Raw genomic sequence first — 22479 nt, 5'->3', positions numbered from 1 at the left:
TTGATAAAGCATCCTTGCTGCAAAGCTTTTAGTAGTATTTGGGGGCTGCAGATTTTTTAATTGCACTCGTGACACTGAGAACTTGTTTTAGATTGTCTTTGCTCCACAGTATATCACACCACAAATCTGTGGTTGTTAGTTTTACTTTTATTTTTAACATTAAAAGGGCAGCAAAACATTACTCAGGCTGTGTGATAGCACCCAGGATTTTTTTGCCTGGAGGCTGATGCATGTAGATATTCTTGTGTAATCGCATAGGTGAGACAGTGTAGCTTCCACAACCCCAACAAGCTCCTGGGATGCAGAGGAGATGCGTTCATTCATTAAAAAGATCCAGGCCTCTCACAGATGGAACTCGGTTGTTGTCCCTTTGTTGTGGGTCATCTTTTGATAGCTGGCAGGAGAAGTTGCAGCAGAGACTTTGATGGTCTTTTTATTGATAATACGCTGCAGATCCTGCTTGAGTTAACCATGTGGATTGCTGTGAGCTGTGCTCAGAGGGACCTCCAAGAGTTGGCTTTTGTATAATTTAAACAGACGAGTGAGAAGACTTTTAGTCTGGCGTGAATTATTGTTATTTTACTGCATTCTAAGCATAATGGTACTGTGCTAAGGGCAAATCACTCCAGATTTCTGCTTGAGCACCGGCATCATGCTCCTACTCTACAAGACACAGATAGGAAGCAGCTTCTGCCATGAAGAGCCCAGAGTCAGAAATAACAAGATCGTTTCCCTAAACAGCTTGCAAAGTAGAAGGGAGGTACTTATTCATGTTTCCCTCCCTGTCAGTGGGAACAAAATGAAGCCTGGTGCCCTGTAAGCAGCTGGTATTTAACTGCAGGAACCACGCTGAGGGCAGTCTGGGCTTAGCCAGCGGATAATGCGAGCTCTTTGAAAAACAGCTCTCCTCCCAGAGGTGACAGCAAAGACTGACTGGCTTATTTGACCTTGACTTCTTCAGTGAGTTGATGCACGATATAGCTTAAGTATTTCCATTATTTTGGCTCTTACACACGCACACGTACCTGTTGCGCTTGTTTGGGGCCAGTTGTAACACAGACTGCTGACACGGTGCCAGGAGTCGGGCTGGACCTTCAGCGAGTTCTCTGCATCAGGTACTGCTACGCCTCGCCTATATTGCAGATACGCTTTATTGCTGATTATCTTCTAGCCATTCCTTGCAACTTCCAGGACCTGCAGCTGCCTGGTAAGCTGGCTCGGGTGCTGCTGGCACACTCCAAGCGATACCTGTGACTTCTGCCATGTGTGCAGAACTGCTGTGTGATAGAAATCCTTCAGAAATGACAGCCGAGGCTCTGTGAGCAGATTGCTGGGAAAGCGTTCCTAGCCTCAGTCTGAGATTTAATTTTTTTTTCTAATTCGGATGTTTTCTGTCTGGGCTCAGAACTGACACGAGCTGGGCATGGTGCTGCAATGGGAGAGGTTTCTCTCTCTCACCTCCCTCTCTCCTGGGGTGCTGCTTTGAGACTCCGTCACCCCACCCCAGCTGCTCACCGTGGTGCTTGCAGCCCCCGTCCCTCCCTCTGTACGGAGTCGCTGCAGGGCGTGCAGCCTGATCTGGGCTGGTGATGTAATTTCCCATCTGCTTTTTAAATTTCTGCCTCGTTAAATACCACAGCAGAGAGGGGAAGGGATGGAGTGAGAGGGGGAGAGCAGGCCCTTCGCAAACAGCAGTCTCAGGAGTGGTCCTGCTTCCTTGCTCTCCTGTTGATGGTTGGCAGCGTTTTAATGATGTCCGTTTTAATTTGCACTCTGCAGTCTCTGCTCCTGAGCCAGGTTTGTATTTCAGCCTCCCAACTGGTTTTCACTTTGTTTAAAAACAGAGAAGACAAAGCAGGAGCAGAGGCATGCTCACCCGCCCAGGACTAGTTGTAACAAGCAAGACAGGGGAGCTGCGATGGGATGTATCAGCCTCGTAAAGAGCTGAGATAAAAGAGCTCTTCATTATGCCCTCGCAGATTGAGTTAAGGCTCTCAGCAGCATTCAGGCTCACTACCCTGAGTGACAGTAATTTGATTTTACACAAGTGCCTAATGTGATACCCTTTCCAGCAACACTTCCTGAGCTGTAGTGTCATGCAGAACCCAGGAACTCACAGCTATCAGTCCGGAGTGGTGTTCTCAGATCTGGACATCAAGTGAAGCGCTGGTTTTGTAGGTAACTCCACGTGAGGGGCTGGTCTGAATTAGAATGTCTGCTATGTCATACCAGGACCGCCAAGAGTGATCTTGGCTTCTGTTCTACTCGGTTGATGAGCTCTCAAAATGCGCCCTCTTCCCTGAGGCTCTTGTCCTCTGCACTTCTCCAAGGAGTTTCGATCCTTAGTTTACTTTTGCTGCTAGAGAAATGTCTTCCATGAAGCTTCTTTAGATCTTGTCTTCTAAAATTGTTGTATGATACCAAGGCATTTTTCAGGGCACAGCTATTAGAAGAAGTACATTAGTCAACTGCATCACCGGTATTTGAAAATGGTATTTGAGTGATTCTCACAGGAAGACTCCTTCGCTATGATTTCAAATATGAGAAAATGACCAGAATATGCTTCTTTTCACTGTTAGGACTTAAGCTGAAATTCATGTGCATGAGCAAATTTGACCTTGGCTTTAGCATGAGTGATGACACCAGCAGATGAGCAGGCACAAACACACACCAACACACGTGTGTGTGCAGTTTGAAACCATTGTCACGTTCCCTTCAAAGAGGAGAGGTCTGAACCAGCTAGGGAAGGGACTTCGACCTGTGAAGTGGTGCTGGGAAGGCAGGAGGACGAGTGGGGGAGGGAGAGGAGCAAGGCTCGGGGAGCAGCAGGTATTGGAGGTCAGGATTGCAGCAGCCTTGGCAGAGCTGGGCAGGAGCTGGCGGTGCTGTGGGACACGAACAGGTTGTCCACTGGCAGCACCATGTGGGGTCACAGGATGGGGACAGCAGGTGTTACCGGTCAGGATTGAAATCCATCAGCTGAGGTTTCCTGCACTTGACCTTTTTTTTTTCTCCCTTCATTCTATTTTTTTGGAGAAGGGATGTCATTCTGTGAGAACGAGCAGCTGGTTTAGCTCCATTGCTAAATGGAGTTTAAAATATTAGAGGAAATCTGAAAAAAGGTGCAAAAGACAGGTGCAAAGCAACTCCTTCCTGCCAACACGTTTGCACGGCTGCATCCTGTTTGAAATAGGCTGGCCCGTAGATCTGCATTGGCAGGTGAACAGAGGGCTTTGCCTTGCAGCTACTGTGGGAACTGCCTTCACGATGTGCAAATACTGCATTGTGGTCGTTGTATTTATAGCTTTCACTGAAGTCATCCATTCGTTTCAGCTGTACGACTGAAATGCCAACAGAAGCTGAATAATTGCCACCTAATGACCAGATTTACAAAATCTGACAACTGCTTGTTTATCAGGACGAAGGGAGGGATGATCACAGAGTACCTTGTGCATGACAGCGTATTCACAAAAAGGCCTTGGTTAGTCCTTTAAATATATGTGTTGCTCCTTTTCTCAGGTACATAGAAGAGAGTTCTTCATTCATTTTACATTTTTTACATACGCTTCTGATCCCTAATAAGTGGAGGGGGTTGTAATCTTTCTATGACACTGGGTGTCATTCTCCCCCTCCAACAATAAATATTGCAGCAGTTGCTAATCCTCTGTCGGAGCTGCATAGGCAGACCTGTGGGAGCTTCTTCATAGATTTTGGAAGGGTATTGTACAGATGGAAATGTCCTCTAAATGAGCTTTGATCCCATTTATTATTTCCATTGAACCACCTCTCAGAAAAGCTTTTGCGTCGTTTGGATTCAAAAACTGGAAGTGATAAGATGCTTTAAAAAGGGATGGGAGCGAACGGTGTTGGATTAGAGCTACAGAGGTAGGGAAGCATGGTCAGCAGTATTTTTAAAAGGTAAATCTCTTGAGCCAACGTTGGCAGTGGCATAGAAATAGCTGAGGGAGAGGTACACCCAGTCTCGCAGGTAAGTGTTTTCTGATAAGTTTTATCAGCTTGCTAGAATGGAGAAAGGCTGTAAGCCTCCTCATTCTAGAAATCCTACTGACTGCAGATATGAGACAAGAATTATTATAGATATATTGTCAAGATTACATCTTTGTACAAGACGGTTTGTGCCTCCTAGAAAGCAGACTGTAGTTACTCTGGGTTTTTTGTGACTTTGGGCATCAGCTGTTGAGAAATATTCTCCAAATTGCCATGGGCAACAGGAGGGAAGGGATTTGGTCTAAGAGTCAGTGGATCAGCCTTCTCAAGTAGCTGTTTGGAGACCTCACTAACCAGTACGAAGCAGACCTTGCTAACCTTAAACTGTCATCAGATGTGTGTCTGGGCTGTAATGATATTTGTTGTGTGCTGGCTTGTGGGATGGGATATTCAGATCCTCTCCTGCAAGGAGAGCGTCAGCTGCCTATGTGAGTTACCTGTCGATGCCTTGCTGCTCCTGGCCTGCAGCAAGTGCCATGGCCTTAAATTGTTTTGAGAATGAGCACCCTGCCTGCTTGTTGCAGCTACAGGAGCAACGATGTGACCTTTTTTTTTTTTGCAGTGATGGCGTATATGCAGTTTGTGGAAGACTACTCCGAGCCACAACCGTCCATGTTCTACCAGACCCCTCAGAATGAACACATCTACCAGCAGAAGAACAAGCACCTCATGGAAGTCTATGGTTTCAATGACTCCTTTATCAGCATAGACCCATCTCAAGATCTGGCACCTCCTCCTGCTCTCCCACCGAAACAGCGGCAGCTGGTGAGTGACATCCGCGGTGCCCTCCCCAGCAGGGCACATCAGCCTCTCTGCAGCAGCTGTGTTCTTGCTGCTCCTCTTTCTGACAGGCTGTGGTGGTGGCAGAATGTCTCGTTGGTGTTACCACATTACGCTCCTTGTCATCTTGTTGACATGGTTTTAGGCATTTTGCATCGTCTGCTTTGAGCTCCTCTCTAACCCAGTGTTTGAACTGTTCCCTATAAGCTCTTAAAGTCCTAAAATGCCCTAAAATTGAAATTCTTGTCTTCCACACGGCATGACTGAATCTATGCCAGACTACAGGCTTGTGTAATGACAACTGCTTTGAAGATTTTGACACGCTGGGCAACATGATTTTCAGGAGATTGCTGCACTTTTGTTCCCAATGCTGTTTTGAAACTACTGTCAAGGGTGCCACTAATAATAACCATTTAAGCATAATAACTGCTTTTATGGCTCAGTCTTTGCCAGAGCCACAGAACTTTGGTATAGCCATTATTTAACTCGTGCATGTTTTCCCCACATTAGTCCCCTTCTGTGATTCAGGATTTTATCTGGTTTTCACCATTCTGCTGGCCCTCCCAGACTGTCAGCGCAAAAAGGCACATGCACGAGTGCATACGTGTTGGGCAGTGGGTTTAACAGCATATCAAGAGTCATCTTCCATTTGGAGGATGAAATCCTGGCCTCAGTTTTGTTTCCAACTCAGTGCTGCTGGGATTTTGTCCTATTTCTTTTTAAGGGTCTTCCTTTATTTTTTTTTTTTTGGTTGTTTTAACTCCAACCTTAGGGGGTTTGTTTATATGAATTATCTGATTTGCTCTGTTTAAAAAAAATTCTAGCATAACTTGCCTGTGGCTTTAACAAAGCAGGAGGAGATGTGGGAACAGAGCCATGATCTTATCATCATGAGGGTGACTGTTGCAATATTTCTTCATGTTCTCTATGCTAAAGTTTGACTGTCCCAGGGTGTTACTTTTTAATCAAGTGAGAAAAGCAACTGAGAACTCTAATTTGGAAATTTGCATAACTACCTTCCTGTGATGCAGGTAGGAGTCCTGGAAAGATAAGTAACATTTCTGGCTAAGCTAAGCTGAGTGTTGTGCACTATTTGTAGGAGTGAGACCTTAAACGCCCGTGTCTCATCTGGTTTGCAGGGACATTTGAAGAGTCTACAGGACTCGTCTCTGAAGGAGCAGGCAGTTCTCCAGAGCCACCTTGTTGCCTTGTCAGTGTGACACTTGCACTGTCACTTGTACTTTGTAGTCCCTTACCCTACCTCCTTCTCCCAGAGGTGGCTACGCTCCAGAGGTAGTTTCCCGTGGTGACTTGGTCTACACAGTCATGAGCGAGGGTGTGTAAAGCACACATTTACTGTAGCCATCGTGTAAAAGGAAAATTCTGCTCCTTTTTCTGAATTTGTCAGCTGAAGCATTTCTTTGCTGCCTTTTAATCATTATCTGGGCAGTCAAGATGTCACTGGTTTGCCTTCTAGGCGTTCTTGTAGTTTTGCAAGCTGGTACCATCAAGGTATTGCTTGTCGTTCCCCTGAAGTGAAGGTTTCTTCAAGTGCAGCCTCCCACCCTTGGGCATCAGCTGCTGTAGCAGCAGGCAAGTTTTGCTGGATGGACTCCTCTATGAAATAATAATGAGGAGATTCTTTCTTGTGAGCTTCAGAGCTTATTTATGAAACATTGTACGTTATATTCAACCAGATGAGCTGAGAAAGCCTACACATACCATAGCATCCTCAGGCTCCTCAGACTTAGTGGGATTAAGGAGAAATTCCTTAATAGTATTTGTTACTTACAGTGTAGTATCTCCCTCTTGTGCAAAAGCGATATAATTTTGGATTGGACTGAAAAAAACAGCTGGACATCACCGTTTTCCAATGTCTCACAGTATCAGGGAGGGCATACAGATCACACTGGGAAGACCAGGTCTGCAGGTTGCCACAAAAAAATAGTAATCTGTGAGAGGCAGCTGCTTAACAGCCAGAAGAAACAGCTGGTTCCTCCTTTGGGCATCTGCCCTTCACACCAGGAGGAGAAGAGGGCAGCGAGGAACAGCTTGTCTCTCCCTGCAGCAGCTGTCCATGGGCGGCCTGGAAGGGGGAGGCAGGAGTTTATTTTTAAGGGATTTGTGAAACAAAGAAGATTTGAACGGTGATTTTTATTGTGCCTCTTGAGCTCAAGAAAGGCATATTGGTGTGTCTGCCTCTGATGAACTGTATGAATAGCTGTTTGTTTAGCAAGCCATTATATGCATTGTTTTTTTCTTATCCTTTATTCATAGCCTTTTCTGTGCTCTCTTTCTTTGTGTCTTCTGTCTCTTGCTTTCTTCCCCCTCTTCAGCAGGCCTCCTATGCTGCCTCTTCTTTCTCTCCTGTCTCCTACTGTGTCCAGCAAACTAAAGTGCCCTTCACCCCCGAGGACAGCGGTGCCACTCAGGGCCTCACTATGTCAGTCTCTAACTCCTTTCTCAACCGGCACAGCTCCTTTCCTGTGCACTCGGTGAGTTGCTTTCTCCACTTTAACATGTCTGCGTATTTATGTCGGTGAAATGCTTGTCTGCAAATTCTGTGCTGACGCTCTTGGTTACAGGTAAAGGCAAAGGGTCTTTTGGGGGGGATTTTGAACTCATGTAGTGATCAGCCAAGTGAGAAAAACTGTGTGTAAATCTTACTGAATGAAACACGGGAGAGTTGTGGCTTTCGTTACTTTATATACAACCTGGCAGTGACATTTGTGGCAAGGGAGTGATGAAGGAGAGCTGGCCTGTGTGGCCGGGCTCGCTCCTCTGACCTCCGCGTCCACCAGGCTGCACGTCGGAGCTGCAAAGTCACTTGGTTCCATTACATAATGTCAGCGATGTGGATGAGTCAATTAAAGGCTGCTGTGTGAATCTGGCCTTCGGAGAAATAATGAGATGTCATCCCCAGAATACATGGATTTAGTCTAACGGATGGAACAGTGGCTGCAGCACCTTATTTTTTTTCCTATAAAATGACCTCTACCAGATCTTTCATCTTGTGTTTGCTTGTCTGCTTCCCATCACGTCTCCGTGATCCCAAACAAGCTCAGTAAGCTCGTAAGGTTTGCTGATGGATGAACAAGGTTTTCTGTCCTCCAGCACTTGTGAACAGTCTGAAGAGAGAACGGCAGGAGGGGCTGAGAATTATTTAAATCAAAATTAGAATAAGCTTAAAGCACTGCTTAAATCAGCTGCTTCAATTAAGTGGTAGTCATAACAAAGTGTTAATGTAATGAAATTAAATCTAACCATGAGATTCCAACAACTCATCAGTATGGGGCTCGTTTGCATGTAAAACGATGTGGTTATGCTCTGATTGCCGTGCGATGACAACTGAGAATAGGCTGGTTTTTAACAGTGACCTGAATGCTCAGTAAATTAGACTTCTTCAGGAGAAGAAATTATTAGACAAGACTTGAGAAATTCAGGATTCTTCAATTAGTTTAGCATTAAATATTTGAAAATGGAGTCCTCCCACTGCTGCCTTTCCATTTCAACACTTAATCATTCTCTAAAAACTAGTGACAGTTGTGGGTCCAAAGAAGAAGAAAGTCTTCAAGTACTTTACAAGTAGCTGTACTTCACGAGCAATGAGTTAAAGCTTTTGGCTTCCATTTGTGTGAGAAAGCAGCTTAATAGTTTTGCTGCAGAAATAGAAAGGCTGAGATGTGGAAGGCTTTGTTCTTGCAAAAATTTGTGGTAAACAGGTATAAAATCTGAAGTAACGTGAAAGTTCTGAATTGTGCAGCTCTCTTGTTTGGTAGGGATCACTGCAAGCAAACCACAGAACTGTAAGACCAAGAAAAAGCACTTCACTATTTTTGTTAATTGAGAAGCTATTAATATGATAGCCTAATGTTCTAAAAATATGCAGGCACTTTCATTTAAAAAAGCGCCCTGATTAGATTAAATGGTTACTCCCTAGTTAATTGTTCTAGCCTGTTCTTATCTTGCTTTCGACTACATTATTGTGAATGTGTTATTTTCTGAAATGTTAAAACTTCATTAAAAAAAATCCTTACTTGTTTATACACGGGTATGGTGAGGGGCGAATAAATGGCTGGAGCATGAGGAACAATGGGGACAATTAGGCGGTGCAGTGTCAAATGCACAAAGGAAATAAGCTGAATTAAAAATGGGGATTTTTCCATTAATGCCTTTAAATTATGATAATCTCATAGTTGCTCATGACTCTGCTGGTCTATTTTTTCACAGGCAAAAATGAGATTTTCGCTATGACAGTATCTCTTTGTCTCCACACTGCAAAATACCGATGTCCTTACATGCATCATAGCTGACCCATGTAATACCGTAACCACGGCTTATCCCCTTTCCCTGTCCCTAATAAGACAGAGATGTGAAACAGCTGTCAAGGTTTGGATCACACCCAGGGTGACGCGCTGCATTTCAGCGCCAAGAAAGACCGGAGCCCCTCTTGCGATCTGTTCCTCAGCATTGGCAGGAAAGACGTGTGGTTTCACACGAGGGATGCTGTGAGCATCCCTAGTAACACTTCAAGCACACCACTCTGCTCCTTTTATTCTCATGTCTTCATATTTTCCTCTCTTACCCAAGAAAGGCCACTCGAGTGAGCAATAAACCTGTTAAAAACAAGGATTAACTTCCCACCGGCCCCAGCCATGGAGTGAATGCTAGGGAGAGCACACCTTTCATGCACCAGCCAGCTGAGCAGGAGCTCCCATTTACCCGAATATCAGTGGTGATTATCCAGTCTCTTAAAATGATGTCTCCTACGTTAATTCCGTACAGGAAGCTAAAACCTCCTGAGATCAATACCAGGAAGTCAGAGCTGATAAATGGAATGGTTGTCCATTGACCCAACGTAAGCAAGGCGTTGCAGGTTTGCCAAGCGTAACCAATTTCCAAAAAGGGCCATGTGGTTTTTTCCTTCCCTGGAGATCTAGGGTGGACAGCAGGAGTCAATCCTAGAGGGAAGACCTGTCATGGTATCCATCTGTTCACGTGCAGGCAGCAGGAAAGCCAAACCTAAACCATGTTTTACATGTTGGCCCATTGGCTCTGTGCTCCAGTTGAAGGGCTGATGCCTTTCTACTGATTTAAGGGGCTGAAAAGGACTCTTGCATCTTTACTCTTTTAATTTTTAATGTATTGATTTCTTTTCTAGAACCGGTTTTCTTTCTGATCAGCACTGCAGACACTGCTACAGTCCAGAAGCCACCACTGCTCTGTCAACCCTCTAACCGTACTTTTCCCTTCTTTGCAGGAAATTGTGTCAGAGGTAATAGCTTTTACTGGATAGAGGCAGATCTTGAGCAACTGGATCAAACCTCGTAGGTTTGGAACGTTGAGCTTGTTTTTCACTGAGTCTGATTCGCATCTGGCCTCTGTGCCAGCAAGGGTCGTGTTTGTGGTGTGGGCTGATGTTGTAAGGAACTGCAGCATCTTCTTGCCCACTCCATGCACAACTGACTAAACTGTTAAATCCTACATCAGTGGGGCAACTGGATTGTACTGTCAAGAGTCATTTTAGGGATTCCCATCTCTTTTGAAAGTACTTTCCGTTGCTAAACAGTGGGAAAGGAGGTATGCAATAAGAAAGCATCCTCCTTGGTAATGGTTGGCAGTAGCTTTTCTCTAGCTGATCATCTTTCTCCCTTCTTTTTGTGAAGACAGAGGGACTGTCCTTTGTTTCATTAACTCCTTGTGTTGTTAACTGGAAATGGGTGGGCAGTTAGCCAAGGGGCTGGAATCACATCTCATTGCTTCCCAGCAGCTGGGAATCTCTGCACTGATAGAGGATATCAGTCCAGTGACAAGCTCTGCTGCGATCTACCCACACGTTTTGCACCAAAGGCTGCAGGAAGTCTTGCATTTGGTCACAGCTAGGAGCGTTTTCCTCACTGAAACAAGGAATGCAGTTTATTCTCCAAGGCATGTACATGCCTTTAGTGGAAACTGGCTGCATCCTCCACTATGGAGAAATAACTTGCCTTTCTCAAAATGCTGGGTTTTCTTACGGTTTCTTTTTAAGAAACATTTCCAGTACTTTTCCAGAAACCAAATTGGCTGTTGGATTCCAGCAGAAGGCGCAAGCGATTTCCTCATGAAAGCTCCAATTCAGCGCTGCTGTTCTCACTTGTTCCTAGCGTTCTTGAGCAAATGGAGCAAGCACACAGAAAATTCACAGCAACTGTTTCACTTTCTGGTGTGCGTGTTAATATATGTTCAGGAAAAGGAGGGTCAGATAAGTGTTTAAAGCCACTCAGTGCAGACATGTGCTTTGCATGTTTTCCCCGCCTCGCCCTGTTCACATAGCTCACTTCCAATCTGCTCACTTCCAATCTCACTTCCAACACCGCAGCTCCAGCCCTCGGCACAGACTAAGCAGGTTTGATTCATGTGGTGATCTGATGGTGGGAACCTTGATCAAGCCAGGACTGGGAAATCGTAGTGTGTTAGTTCATTTCTGTCTTAAACAGATTTTGGCTCCTTAATTTGGAGCAGAGAGAAGTGGGATGAAAAGATTTGCATCCATTTAACCAGCTGCTGAGTTCTAGGTATTGTTTTGCCTTTCCTGTTTAGCATTCCTTCCACATTTGTGTTTGTTTCCAGTGCCCACAGCAGGCTTAAATGGTGGTATTAATAGTGCTGTTGCATGCTGGCATCACTGAATCCTGCTTCTGAAAACCACTTCTTCCAGTGGTTTATACATTTTTCTTTCAATTGGAGCACGACCTGTCCCTGTGCAGGTCTCTAAACAGTCCCCTGCTGACTTCATAGGTCACACTCACCACAGTTTTTGTGTGACTGACTTTTTAGGAGCCTTGTGTATGTCTCTGGGCTCTGCCTTTTAAAGATCTACTTGCTAGATACGGTGTTATTGGCTACAAGCTAAGCAAGAGTTGAAGCTGTAGGTACTGTAGTTGAATTCTCTGGTAGTTTCAAAAGAGAGATGTATGCCTGGAGAAGAGGAGGCTGAGGGGAGACCTCATTGCTCTCTACAACTACCTGAAAGGAGGGTGTGGAGAGGAGGGAGCTGGGCTCTTCTCCCAAGGGACAGGGGACAGGACGAGAGGGAATGGCCTCAAGCTCCGCCAGGGGAGGTTTAGGCTGGACATTAGGAAAAAATGTTTCACAGGAAGGGTCATTGGGCACTGGCAGAGGCTGCCCAGGGAGGGGGTTGGGTCATCTTCCCTGGAGGGGTTTAAGGCACGGGTGGATGAGGTGCTAAGGGGCATGGTTTAGTGTTTGATAGGAATGGTTGGACTCGATGATCCAGTGGGTCTCTTCCAACCTGGTTATTCTATGATTCTATAGATAGCGTGGTTAATAAATCTTACGAATGTACAAGAATCTCTCTCACTCAAGGAGAGGTTTGGATTTTGTTTCCTCAGGCAGAATCCAAGAGACCCTTTCCCAAGGGAACAGCAAGCCCCATCCATCCAACTGCTGTGCTAACCGCTGCTTAAAAATGGGAAGGTCAACTGTGCAGCCAGGTCAGAGGCTTTGCTGAGAATCGTTCAGGCATGAGGAGCTGCTGCCTTTCCTGTGGCAGTGCTTGAAGCCATTCCGTTGGCAGCTTGTGTTTCCAGCCATTCATTGTAGGAGCATTTCCTTCCTCATTAGCAAAAGTACCTGGAAGCCCGGCATTGTGTCATGAGATAGGAAGTCTTTTCCAATAGTTGCCTGTACAGTTATGTTCTTAGGGCGTAGCAGTTTGGTGCAACACCCAGCATTCTGTGAACATAGTTATCTGCTGTTAGAATTTAAGCATCCAGTTCTGGCACGTTGCCCGTGTTGCTCTCAATAGCATTAGCAGGGAAGATCTAAAAGATTGATCCTTTCCTCTGATAGCTTCGTGTTTTGGAAGTCTGATGCTCTATCTGATCTGGGAGTGTCTGGCAGGATCGCAGATTAATTTGGCAGGAGAAATCTGTGGGGTAACTGAGAAGGGTGTGCTTAAAAGGTAAAGACTGTGTCTGCTGATGCTGCAGATGCTCTGGCAGCCGTATAATTGAATTCAACTTTGAATTTAGGATGGAGACTGCTGTTACTTGCAACCAGTGACTCCCTGCGAATAAACACCCTGTGTCCCTGTTACTTGTGATCAGCCATGCCTAGTGAATGGAGAGAAGCATCACTCTTGAAATAAGTTTTCTATTAGAGTGCTTATGTCCTGCTATCTAATCCATATAAACGGTAATAATGTCATTGACCTTTGGGACATCCAGTAACGCTGCTGCTAATGATGGAAAACTGTTACAAAATATTGACTCTTGCAAAAATCAAAGGCAGCAAATTGAAAGCATTGAAAGTTGCCATCTCTAGAAGACCTCTGCGTGTCACGGTGTGTGGTAGACGTTCCAGTCCAGGCACGGTAGCTTGCTGCTGTTCACAGGAGACAAGATTGCTCTAAGCTCAAAGCATGCTCTGTGGAAGTACTTCCCGAGTGGCAGAAAGGGGGTTTTTTTAACATCCACAGTACTGGTGACAGAAGAGGGATCTCCCTCATCTCCCTGTGTTGGCCGTTTGCTGTCATAGGTCAGGATCACTCGTGCTGGGAGACCATCTTCTGGTCCTGTGGTGGGAGCCTGGCAGCATGGCTGGAGTTTGGAAAGAGAAAAGCATCCTTTCTCGAAGTATCCAGTTGCATCCTGCTTCCTAGCGTTTCCAGGGATTGTTTTGAAGTACTTCACCTAAAGCAAAGCAATGGAGTAGGACTTTGCATCAGTACAGCCATAACTGAGGCCTTGCAGACCCTGCAAGGAACCTCTAAGAAGCAGATTAGAACAAGCACTGATTTGTTTCCAGATAAACTGTTGCCTGTGATTTTATGGGGGAAGGACTAGAAAAGGATGAGTTTGCTTGTGAAAGTTCTGAGGAATGGACTCTCCCCTCCCAAAAAAACTCCACGTCTTTTAAAAGATGATAGGGCTTCCAAGAGATGTACAACACCCAAATCCCCTGGAAGCCATCCCTGCAATTCCTGCTGCAGCTGCTGGCTGGGCTGGGCTGGCCAGGGAGCAGCAGGAATGGGTGCCGTATGGACATCATCTCTTCTCCAGGGTGTTTTTTTCCTCTTTAAAAGTATGCTTCATTCTTGGCTCTTGTCCCAGCACGGCTGCATAGCTGGAATTCCAGAGCTGCTTGCAGGCTCCAGAGGAAGGAGGGGGCTCCCTGGCTCCCTTTCTACAAGATGCAGTGTTACAACAGGATTGGAAGTCTGGCTAATTAATGCCAGCAGACCAAAGGCTTCTCTGCACTGTTCCCTTTGTTAACAGCATGCTGAGAACGTGTCTGCATCGTTAAATGATTGTTCATGGATCACATAATGAAGATTAATGCATTTTACCCGCTACCTGAGCCTTAAACCAGCATTTTCAACACATCTCTTGCCAAGATATTGTGTTGAAATGTGTATTGATGAGGCCGAGGAGAGATGAATGTGTAGAGATTTTTTAGTAGAAATATATCTGCATTCAGACTTCTAGAAATAATGCAATGTTATGCTTTATTTTGGCCTAAGTTGCCTTTGAATTGGGATTAATGTCTCTGAAACTATGCAAGGCAAAAGCCGTGCAAATTTTCCTGCCCCAGAAGCAGCAATTCATCTCCCCAAGCTGCTAGCTCAGCCTGCAGGCAGCATCTCAGCCACCGAGCTGGGAGTTTGGCCTGAACTAACCCTGCCAGCACCATCACGCAGCGTGAGAGCTTCACAGGGTGCTGCCTGTCCCGCAGGGACTTGATTTAGGACAGTAATTTCCTTTCACTCGGGCCCTGCATGAGCTCCGCTGCTGCTTTACAAAAGCCTGGCTTTTTCTCTAGGTTCAGCAGGTTAGACACAAAACGCCTCGGGATTCCTGGGTGGAAGATGTCCATCAACTACAAAGCAAAGGACAGCACATGCCAGCTCTCTCGTGTGGGTGCAGGAAGCTCAGCTCTAGGGGAGCTGGCACACAGGTCCCATTGAGCAAGTTCCTTTTCTGAACCGGAGGATCTCTTTATCAGGACATCAGTTTGTTGACTGCCTTCTCGAGAGCCGCTGCAGCTTTGCTCCTGTTCTTTTTTGGGGTCTGGCCTGGGACTTGGGGCAATAGTTGGCGTATTGGCACCAGTGAGATCATGAAATACCAGGGAGACGGGGCAGGAATAATGAATCTGCTGAGCCAAGGTGATGTCATGATCCTAGCGTCTTACGAGGGATTTAGTGGTTTGTGCCGTGCGAGTGAAAATGAATAAATGTAGAGCATTTATCCAGGCAGAAAGTAAATACAGAGATTAGACTTGTCATTGTTACTGAGGCAGCACCAAAAGCTGACAGTGTCCCTGGAGCCAGGGCTGCTCATCCAGAAAGAAATGTGCAGGAAAGAGAGGAGCCTGTCCTAGAGCCAGTCTCCTTTTAGCCACAGGCATGTGGAAGGGATTTGCATTTTAATTATTTTTCAGTAGTCTTTTAAGCTCTCTTTCCAAAGCATCTCCCTCCGCCTGTCTGTATCATGTCCTGCAATATGTTTTGGGCCACAGCAATACACCCAGAGCAATGCCGGACTCCACACGCAGCGGAGGGCAACCACTCGAGGATTAAGGTGGTGGAAGGTAAAGTCTAGCCATTGACCTTTACGTTTCCTTTCCTTTATAGTGGAAAAGCTTTTTTTGTCCAGGCTTCTGACCCAAGGCTGTTTAAATTTTTAAGCTCACGTATTTCCTATGTAGAAATAAACTCCCGCTGCTGAACTGGATGCTTCTGCTGCAGCTCGGGTGACAGACCAAGCTTCTCTTTTTTTTTTTTTTTTTGTCACCTGCTCTACTCTCCTGAGAAAATGCAGTCTGAATTCTCCAATTCATGCCTTTGTGTCCTCTTCTCCTTTTTACATCGCAGCGGAGTCACTTTTCAGCCTGGTTTTAGCCAGTTGTGTCTGTGCTTCTTGAGGGCTCTGTAACGCACCATCCTTCTGCAGCAGAGCTCTCCAATGAGCGACCACTATAGCTTGATTTCAACATGAAGTTTTTTGGGTGATGTGGTTCTTCCTTCTGTCCACTTCACAGAATCATAGAATCATAGAATAACCAGGTTGGAAGAGACCCACCGGATCATCAGGTCCAACCAAACCTATCAAATCATGCCCCTCAGCAGATCTCGCTAGTGGTTAAGCTCTACAGGTTTTAAAATAAACTCCTCTCCAGCAGGTTTAGCATTATTGTATTTTGTTTTGGTGTCAGCTTTCTTTTGGACTTACCCCGACGGCAAATCTTACAAGCACCAGATGTTAAAAGACAGAGGGTTGCTTTTGTTTTTCTTGGCACAATATATTCCCACTGCACCCTCTTTAATATTATCTGAACAGTAATCTGATTATTAGGAAAGATAGTGAAATAAAGCTTTACGCAGATGATCTCTTTTCATCTCTTCAGCTGACTCTTTGAGGCACTGCATTAAAGGATTGGTTTGATAAGGAGTTCATCACTCCTGCGGGCAATTATCATTTTTGCTCCCTATGTTTCTCAAATGGCAAAGAGAAGCAGCATAATCTCCTTATCCTTCAGTGGAACTTTGAAGACAGTATCCAGCCCCTCCTTCCTGGGAGCTGTGTGTTCTGGAACAGACTTGACACAGTAGCTGCTAAATTACAGGGCTGGAGCAAACAGCATCTTAAATTTGGATCCTGTGGAAAATCCCAGAAAAGCAGTAAGCGCTATGAATACTTTTCTCTATCTAAATATTTCCAGCCTGCTCGTAGTGGTGGTTTCTGTATGCTTTTACATCCTTTCATCCACTCACGTGGTTTTCAGGGTCACTGTCATTAGCTGTGCTGAGCTGGGCAGGCTTCCCCCTGCCTAGCAAAGGCTGGATACCTACAGGTGAGCATCCCACTGCCAACTTTCCCTCTGAGAGACGAGCAGCCGAGCTGCTGTTTGTGCAAGAACATGCCTCTCGGAGAAAAAAACTGGCTGGTGTGTCCCAGGTAGTAATTCCTGCTCCGGTGTGTGGGTGATAAAATGGTGCTGCCTCTGTTAGAAATGCCTTGTGCTGTCACTGCTACGCTACTGCTTATCTAATTACTTTTTCTTTTGTCTGTCTCATTCCTTTCCCCGTCTTCCTTGTTTTTGTGTTGTACGTCCCTGCGTCCTGCAGTACAAATCTGTGTTTAGGTCCTACTCCCAGGACTTTGTGCCTCACAATCAAGTCTCCATACCTCCTTTCCTCTCTTCTACCTCCTCCTCCTGCTCCACCCCTCCTTTTCCGCCCGTCCATCCATCCCAGAGCTCTGACCTAGCGGTGCCCGCCACAGCCAGCCAGTCACCCAACACTGTGGATGTGCCAAACTCCTCTTCTCAGGAGAGCAGCTTTAACGGGAATGCTCCTGTCTGCCTTCCTTCTGAAACCTCTCTCACTGATTCTCTCCAGACGCCTTCGGTGAGACTATCCAAAGAGATGATGGACCTTAACGCAGGGCTGGGTTTATTATTTTTTTAAAAAGAAAATGTCTCTTGTGTTAATACGTGCTTGATGTGACCTAGTCTGGTTTCCAAACGTGTGTGAATTGCAGGGAGGTAATTTAATATAAAAATTGTGGCTAGAAAAAAAGAACAACCTCAGCAGGTTTGAGAAGACATTTGCACATACGTAGGAAACGTAAAATGTCAAATGCTGGTGAAGGGGAGAGGAGAAGTTGCTGTAGCTTCCTGCAATTGTAATACAAAGCCGAGGAAGGTAAAGGAGTGTTTTCTGAGTTCAGTTGTTTCTAAACATGGGCTCCTAGCATTGATTCGCATCCTGCAGTTGCTGCTGGGGCAGGATTTGGTGAGTGCTGCCCTGCTCCCTCCGAAGTCCCTTGTGAGCCCCAGGAGCGGTGGGTGCCATCCAGCTCCATCTCTCCTGCGCATAAACCTGTTGTTCTCTCCAGGCTCCTGCCCTTTCCATTTACCAGCAGCCCTCGCTGTGTGCTTGGTGACAGCGCTCGCTGGTGCTAAATGCCACATGTTGGTGAAGTTAGGCTAACGCTGTTCCCACACTGATAACTAGTTTAAGGTTCCAGACCAGTTTTACACATCACTTGGCAAGTTTGTACATTACAGCTGCTTTCTTAAACACCTTGTTTTCAAGATAGTGCCTCTTCTGTTGGCTTCAAAAGGAAGAGTTGATGGGATTAGGGCTGTCAGCACAGTGCAGGGGTAGTCCTGCCTCTTCACCAAGTTGAAAGGGGGACACTGATTGCAGAGTAAACGGTTAGGTTTTCACGCTTTAGACCTGACCTTGCTGTTGCATCTTCCTTGTGCTAGGTCCTCCTTACAGCCTAGAAGCCCTTGAGGTTGGCTTAGCCTGGCATGAAGGCTTTAGTCTGTGCTTGTGGCGTAGTTTGGATGATACATTTGATACCGTCTGGGCTGCAGGGCTCATCTGCATTTGGCAGCAGGACTACAGCATGGGTAGGACAGGCCCTTGTGTCTCAAGCTCTGAATGCTCAGCTTCCACAGCCATGAAATCCGCAAGTGCTTATTGCACCTTCGCAGCCTCACGTTGAGTCCATGGCAGCTCTTGCAAAGCACTGCCTGCTGCTGTCCTGCTGCAGCTCAGGGCCTCGGGGAGAGTCCTCAAGAACCAGAAAATAATTACTTCTGGTCATGTGCAGCCTCGGTGGCCAGTGTTGGCTGGTGAGCCAGAGGAAGGGCTCCCAGTTAGGTTACAGCGGCCACTGAGAGCGCTTCCCCTCCCAGCCCACGGGCGCGTTCTCTCGCTAACGCTAAGTGCTGGTGGGGAGCACCATCACGTATTTCCTTTCATCCTGTCTCCCTTAGAGTGACAACGCCAGCGAGGAGGCTGGTGAGGGTGAATACGTCAATCTGTATTCCTCTGGCCAGAGCAACGGGGAACTCCCTCACTCTGAAGGAGTAAGTAACCTGGAGAGGGCCCGACACCGGGAAGGGGCTGCCTGGTGCATGCGGAGTTCACACCGGGGCTGACACGCTTGGCACCAGCCTCTTTCTGCACACCTTGGAGCTCTTGCACCCATCCTGCTTCCCCAGCTTCCTCAGTCCCTCTGCTTGTCCACTCCTGGCTTGCAGGCTTGGATCCCTCCCGGTCTGGGTGGAGCACAGGCGATGCTTTCAGGGTCACGGTGAGCCCCGAAGGAGGCAGGGACGGCTTTTCCTGCCCTGTTTGCGCTTTGCTGTCTGTTTGGAGCCGCTTGCGTGAGGTTCCTTTCCAGAAAGCTGCACCCCGACCAAGGCTGTCTCTTCTTTTAACTGCTTTGGCTTCCCTGTTTTAACATAGAAAGCCTTTTGCTCTAAATTGGCTTGGGGTTTTTTTCTCCTTCACCATTTGTATACCAAGTGATTGATTTAGCATTGTAATCAGATGCTGTTTCCTCCTTTACTCAGGCCTCCTATCTTAGCTATTTCCTAGACGAGACAGGGTGTCTTCCAGCATAGGGAGGTACCGTCTTCCTGTAGGGTCGTAGGAAACAGTCTTTTTGCCTGCCCTCATCTTGGAAGGCACATCTCCTACAGGATGTCTCTGAGACTTTTATCCGTGCTGGTGTTAAATACGCCAAGAGATAGTGCTCCCATCACTTCCCTTCAAGAGACACCTCTAGGCAAGTTCATCCTTTTGGGCTGCTGGTTCTCAGCTTTGAAGCAAAGGGCTTTACAGACGTAGGCTGGAAAAATTCTGCAGACGCCAAGAAATGGAAACTCACCAGTGTGTTTTCCAGGCCGATTGAGTAGCGTGGAGCTGATTTCAGTCCTGTCTGTTCAGTAGGTTGAATTAGCAAGTTTCAGGCTGCATAACGTTAAATAATTCTGAACTCCAGCACTGTTAGGTTAATATTCCCATTTGCTGTTCATGGCTATTTGTCTCTTCAATAAATGGCTAATTTAAAATGCTGTATCTTTGCTTCTTGCTCTCTACCTGCTGTTCTGTGCCATGGGTTCAGATGGTTCTGCTTTTTTGCATTAGCCTCATTTCCACAGCTGTGGATTGTGAAGTGGAGACGTTACATCATTGCGTAACCTTTTCTGATAGGAGAGAAGGGAGGCAGGAATGGGAGAGTGCATCCCACCCCCCCACCCAGGACAGGCTGATCTGTTGGGGGCTGTGACCAGGAGGGGAACTGAAAATGAACTGCTTAGAGCTGGCTGTGTCCGTTTTGCTTAAAGCAGAAGGCAAGTGTATTTCATCAGGAAGAGCTAGAGGGATAATGCAGTCATGAGAGGGTTAAAATCCAAGGCAACAGCTGACTTGTGTTGTAACTTTCAGCATCATTTCACAATGTTAAAAGCAAACAGTACTAATTACACTAGTCTCCAGAGAAGGTCCCAAATTTCCTGTCTAATTAACTTCACTGTTTTCCTGGCATTTGGCATTAACTTGCATCAATCTTTAACCGCTCTGTAGGAATTTACAGTAAAGGGCCATTTAGAGGCAGTCAGACTATAAATGCAAGGCTGGCTGTGGTGCAGGACCCCATGTAATAATGAAAAACCACTTTCTCTTTGCAGGAATCTCCCTCTGTCAAAGACAACCACTCCAAAGACTCCCCTTCGAACAGCAGTGCCATGGGGAAGGAAGGCAAGGATGGTACTGAAAGGTGAGCCTGATTCTCCTGGTGCTCCTGCTTCTCAGCCTTGAAGGGTACGGTCTCACCAGCATCCCATTAGCCCTACCAAACTATCCTTGGAGCTGCCTGTTCTGCCTTCAACCTTCTCAGTGTTGTCTAAACTTTCAGCTTGCGCATTTTCACACAACTGGAAAGCAGTGGAATCCTGCTGAACAAGGAGGATCCCGGCAAGATGTCATTTCTTAGCTCAGGAAGCCTGCAGGGGTTAATGCAGCCTGTGTCAACCATCCTAAGTCCCTCTAATTGGCAATCCTGTCATTGACACTGCCTGCTCTCTTCTGCTTCCAGGGAAACGAGCAAAAAAAAAAGTCTGTTTGTATCACTGTTGGGAAATAGTCTTCCAGAGGGGAATTTCTAACCCTAACCCTGCTAGTTAGATGCTGGCTGAGGACCTGAAGCACGAGGCTTTACATCCCTTGTAATACTCTTAGCTATCATTTGTCTATGTAAATGAAGAGGTGCAGGCTGTAACAGATGGGCTTCAGGAGGAGTGGGGTGTGTGCTTCCCTGCTGCTTGAGATTGCTCTTCAGTTGCATTTCTAAAGCAAAAATAGAGAATGCCATTGTTTAGTGTGTGACAGTCAACTTCCCTCCCCCATTTGCCTGGAGTTGGTTTGAGGGTTTTAATCCCTGCAGTGAAGGAGACGATGCAAGAGTGCTCTGCAGAGCTCACTATCGGGATTTTGACCTGTGCCTGGGGAAGGCTATGAAGAACATGCATGCTTTTTTCTTTTAAGGAATACAGGCACGAAAGGCACGAAATAGTTGGACTCGATGATCCGGTGGATCTCGTCCAACCTGGTGATTCTATGATTCTATGAAAGCGTGTGTTCAGGTACAAGAGGACCAGCCCTTGGGGGCAGGAACACTAGTGCTGTGGATGTACAGAAAAACAAAGCAGTCAGAGCTTTCTGCTATGTCTTCCTGCAAAAAGAGCCTGTCGTCTCCCCTTGTAGCAGCACAACGGGTCATGAGCTGACTTAGATGTGTACGTGTAGAGTGTGCTCAGTCTCTATACATTTGAGGAAGGGCTTAGGTTTGTGTACACTAAAAATTTGGTGGATTAAGGAGACAAGGAAGCGCATACTCATTCATGGCATAGTAAAATCCCCTCTGCCAGAAAATGCAGGCAGAGAAGCGTTCAGGTCCTAAAGGTTCATCTTCATCTTTTCTTAAGAGATGCCCAAAGCAACAGAATTAGAGCCAGACATTTGAGCTTGTTTGCAAAAGATTTACCTCCAGACTGTCTGTGTACTTACTGTCATTTAATGAAGATTTGTACACTGAGAGCTCGAGTGGACCCAGCATCTCTTCCCTGGCTGGGCAGTGACTCTGATGGGTATTTGCCATGTTTTTTTTACAGGCAGCAGCAGTCACCAGATGCTTTGGAATCTTCACAGTTGGAGGAAGAGGTAGATGAGCTATCCCTTATCGACCACAGTGAAATTATGGCTAGGTTAACGCTGAAGCAAGAGGTAGGTGCATTCAAGGTTTGCTTTCACGCTTTTTGGCCTATGTTGTATTGAAATCTGATTCTCTGTGTGCACAAGCAAAACACCAGCTTTTATTTGACAGGAAATACTAAGTCACAGTGTTATGTGTGCAGGCTGTTGTGCAAGGATGAGATGCTCGGACAGGCAGGGAGCATCAGCGCTGAGTGGGGCTTGTACAAAACATGAGATGCCTCTCTCAAAACCCGCTCATCTTGTGCCCTTTCCCAGTCTGCCCCTTCCTACCTCTTCAGCCTGTGACAGTCTGAAAAAAAGCACTTGAGAGCCTGAACCCAGTAAATCCAGGTGCAAATTTATGGTGTTGGCCTTTCAATCTGAAAGCAGGTTTAGTAGATTCTCAACCAGGACTTTATATCACTTAATGTGGAAGAGCAGCCAAGCTAACTGTTTCTGTATGTGAGAAATGGCTTTGTTTCTAGCCTTGGGTGCACTCCCAGACAGCTTTGCTCACTGTGCTCTTGAACCCAGCTGTCTTTGACATGCAGCTTGAGGGAATATGCAGGCTTTTGAAGCTTTCAGACTGTCAGGGGGCCAGTCTGAAAAACAGAGAGAATGTATCATTTACT

At 46.2% G+C, this 22479-nt stretch overlaps 1 protein-coding gene across 7 annotated transcripts in view; it reads left to right on the top strand.

The window, feature by feature from the left end:
* RAPGEF1 (Rap guanine nucleotide exchange factor 1) overlaps window positions 1–22479 on the top strand; it is an 89198-nt gene that overhangs the window by 53388 nt on the left and 13331 nt on the right. For 2 of the 7 annotated variants that reach the window (XM_069873361.1, XM_069873363.1), the window contains exons 11-16: window positions 4571–4773; window positions 7125–7283; window positions 16919–17200; window positions 18583–18675; window positions 20284–20372; window positions 21766–21877. In XM_069873361.1, the coding sequence (XP_069729462.1) occupies window positions 4571–4773; window positions 7125–7283; window positions 16919–17200; window positions 18583–18675; window positions 20284–20372; window positions 21766–21877 (938 nt within the window). The remainder of the gene's footprint in view (window positions 1–4570; window positions 4774–7124; window positions 7284–16918; window positions 17201–18582; window positions 18676–20283; window positions 20373–21765; window positions 21878–22479) is intronic. The other 5 variants (XM_069873362.1, XM_069873365.1, XM_069873364.1 and 2 more) reach the window with 5 other exon arrangements.

The sequence above is a fragment of the Phaenicophaeus curvirostris genome, chromosome 20 (genome assembly GCF_032191515.1).
Source record: "Phaenicophaeus curvirostris isolate KB17595 chromosome 20, BPBGC_Pcur_1.0, whole genome shotgun sequence".
Taxonomy (NCBI): Eukaryota; Metazoa; Chordata; class Aves; order Cuculiformes; family Cuculidae; genus Phaenicophaeus; species Phaenicophaeus curvirostris.
This window is presented reverse-complemented; position numbering and strand designations above follow the sequence as displayed.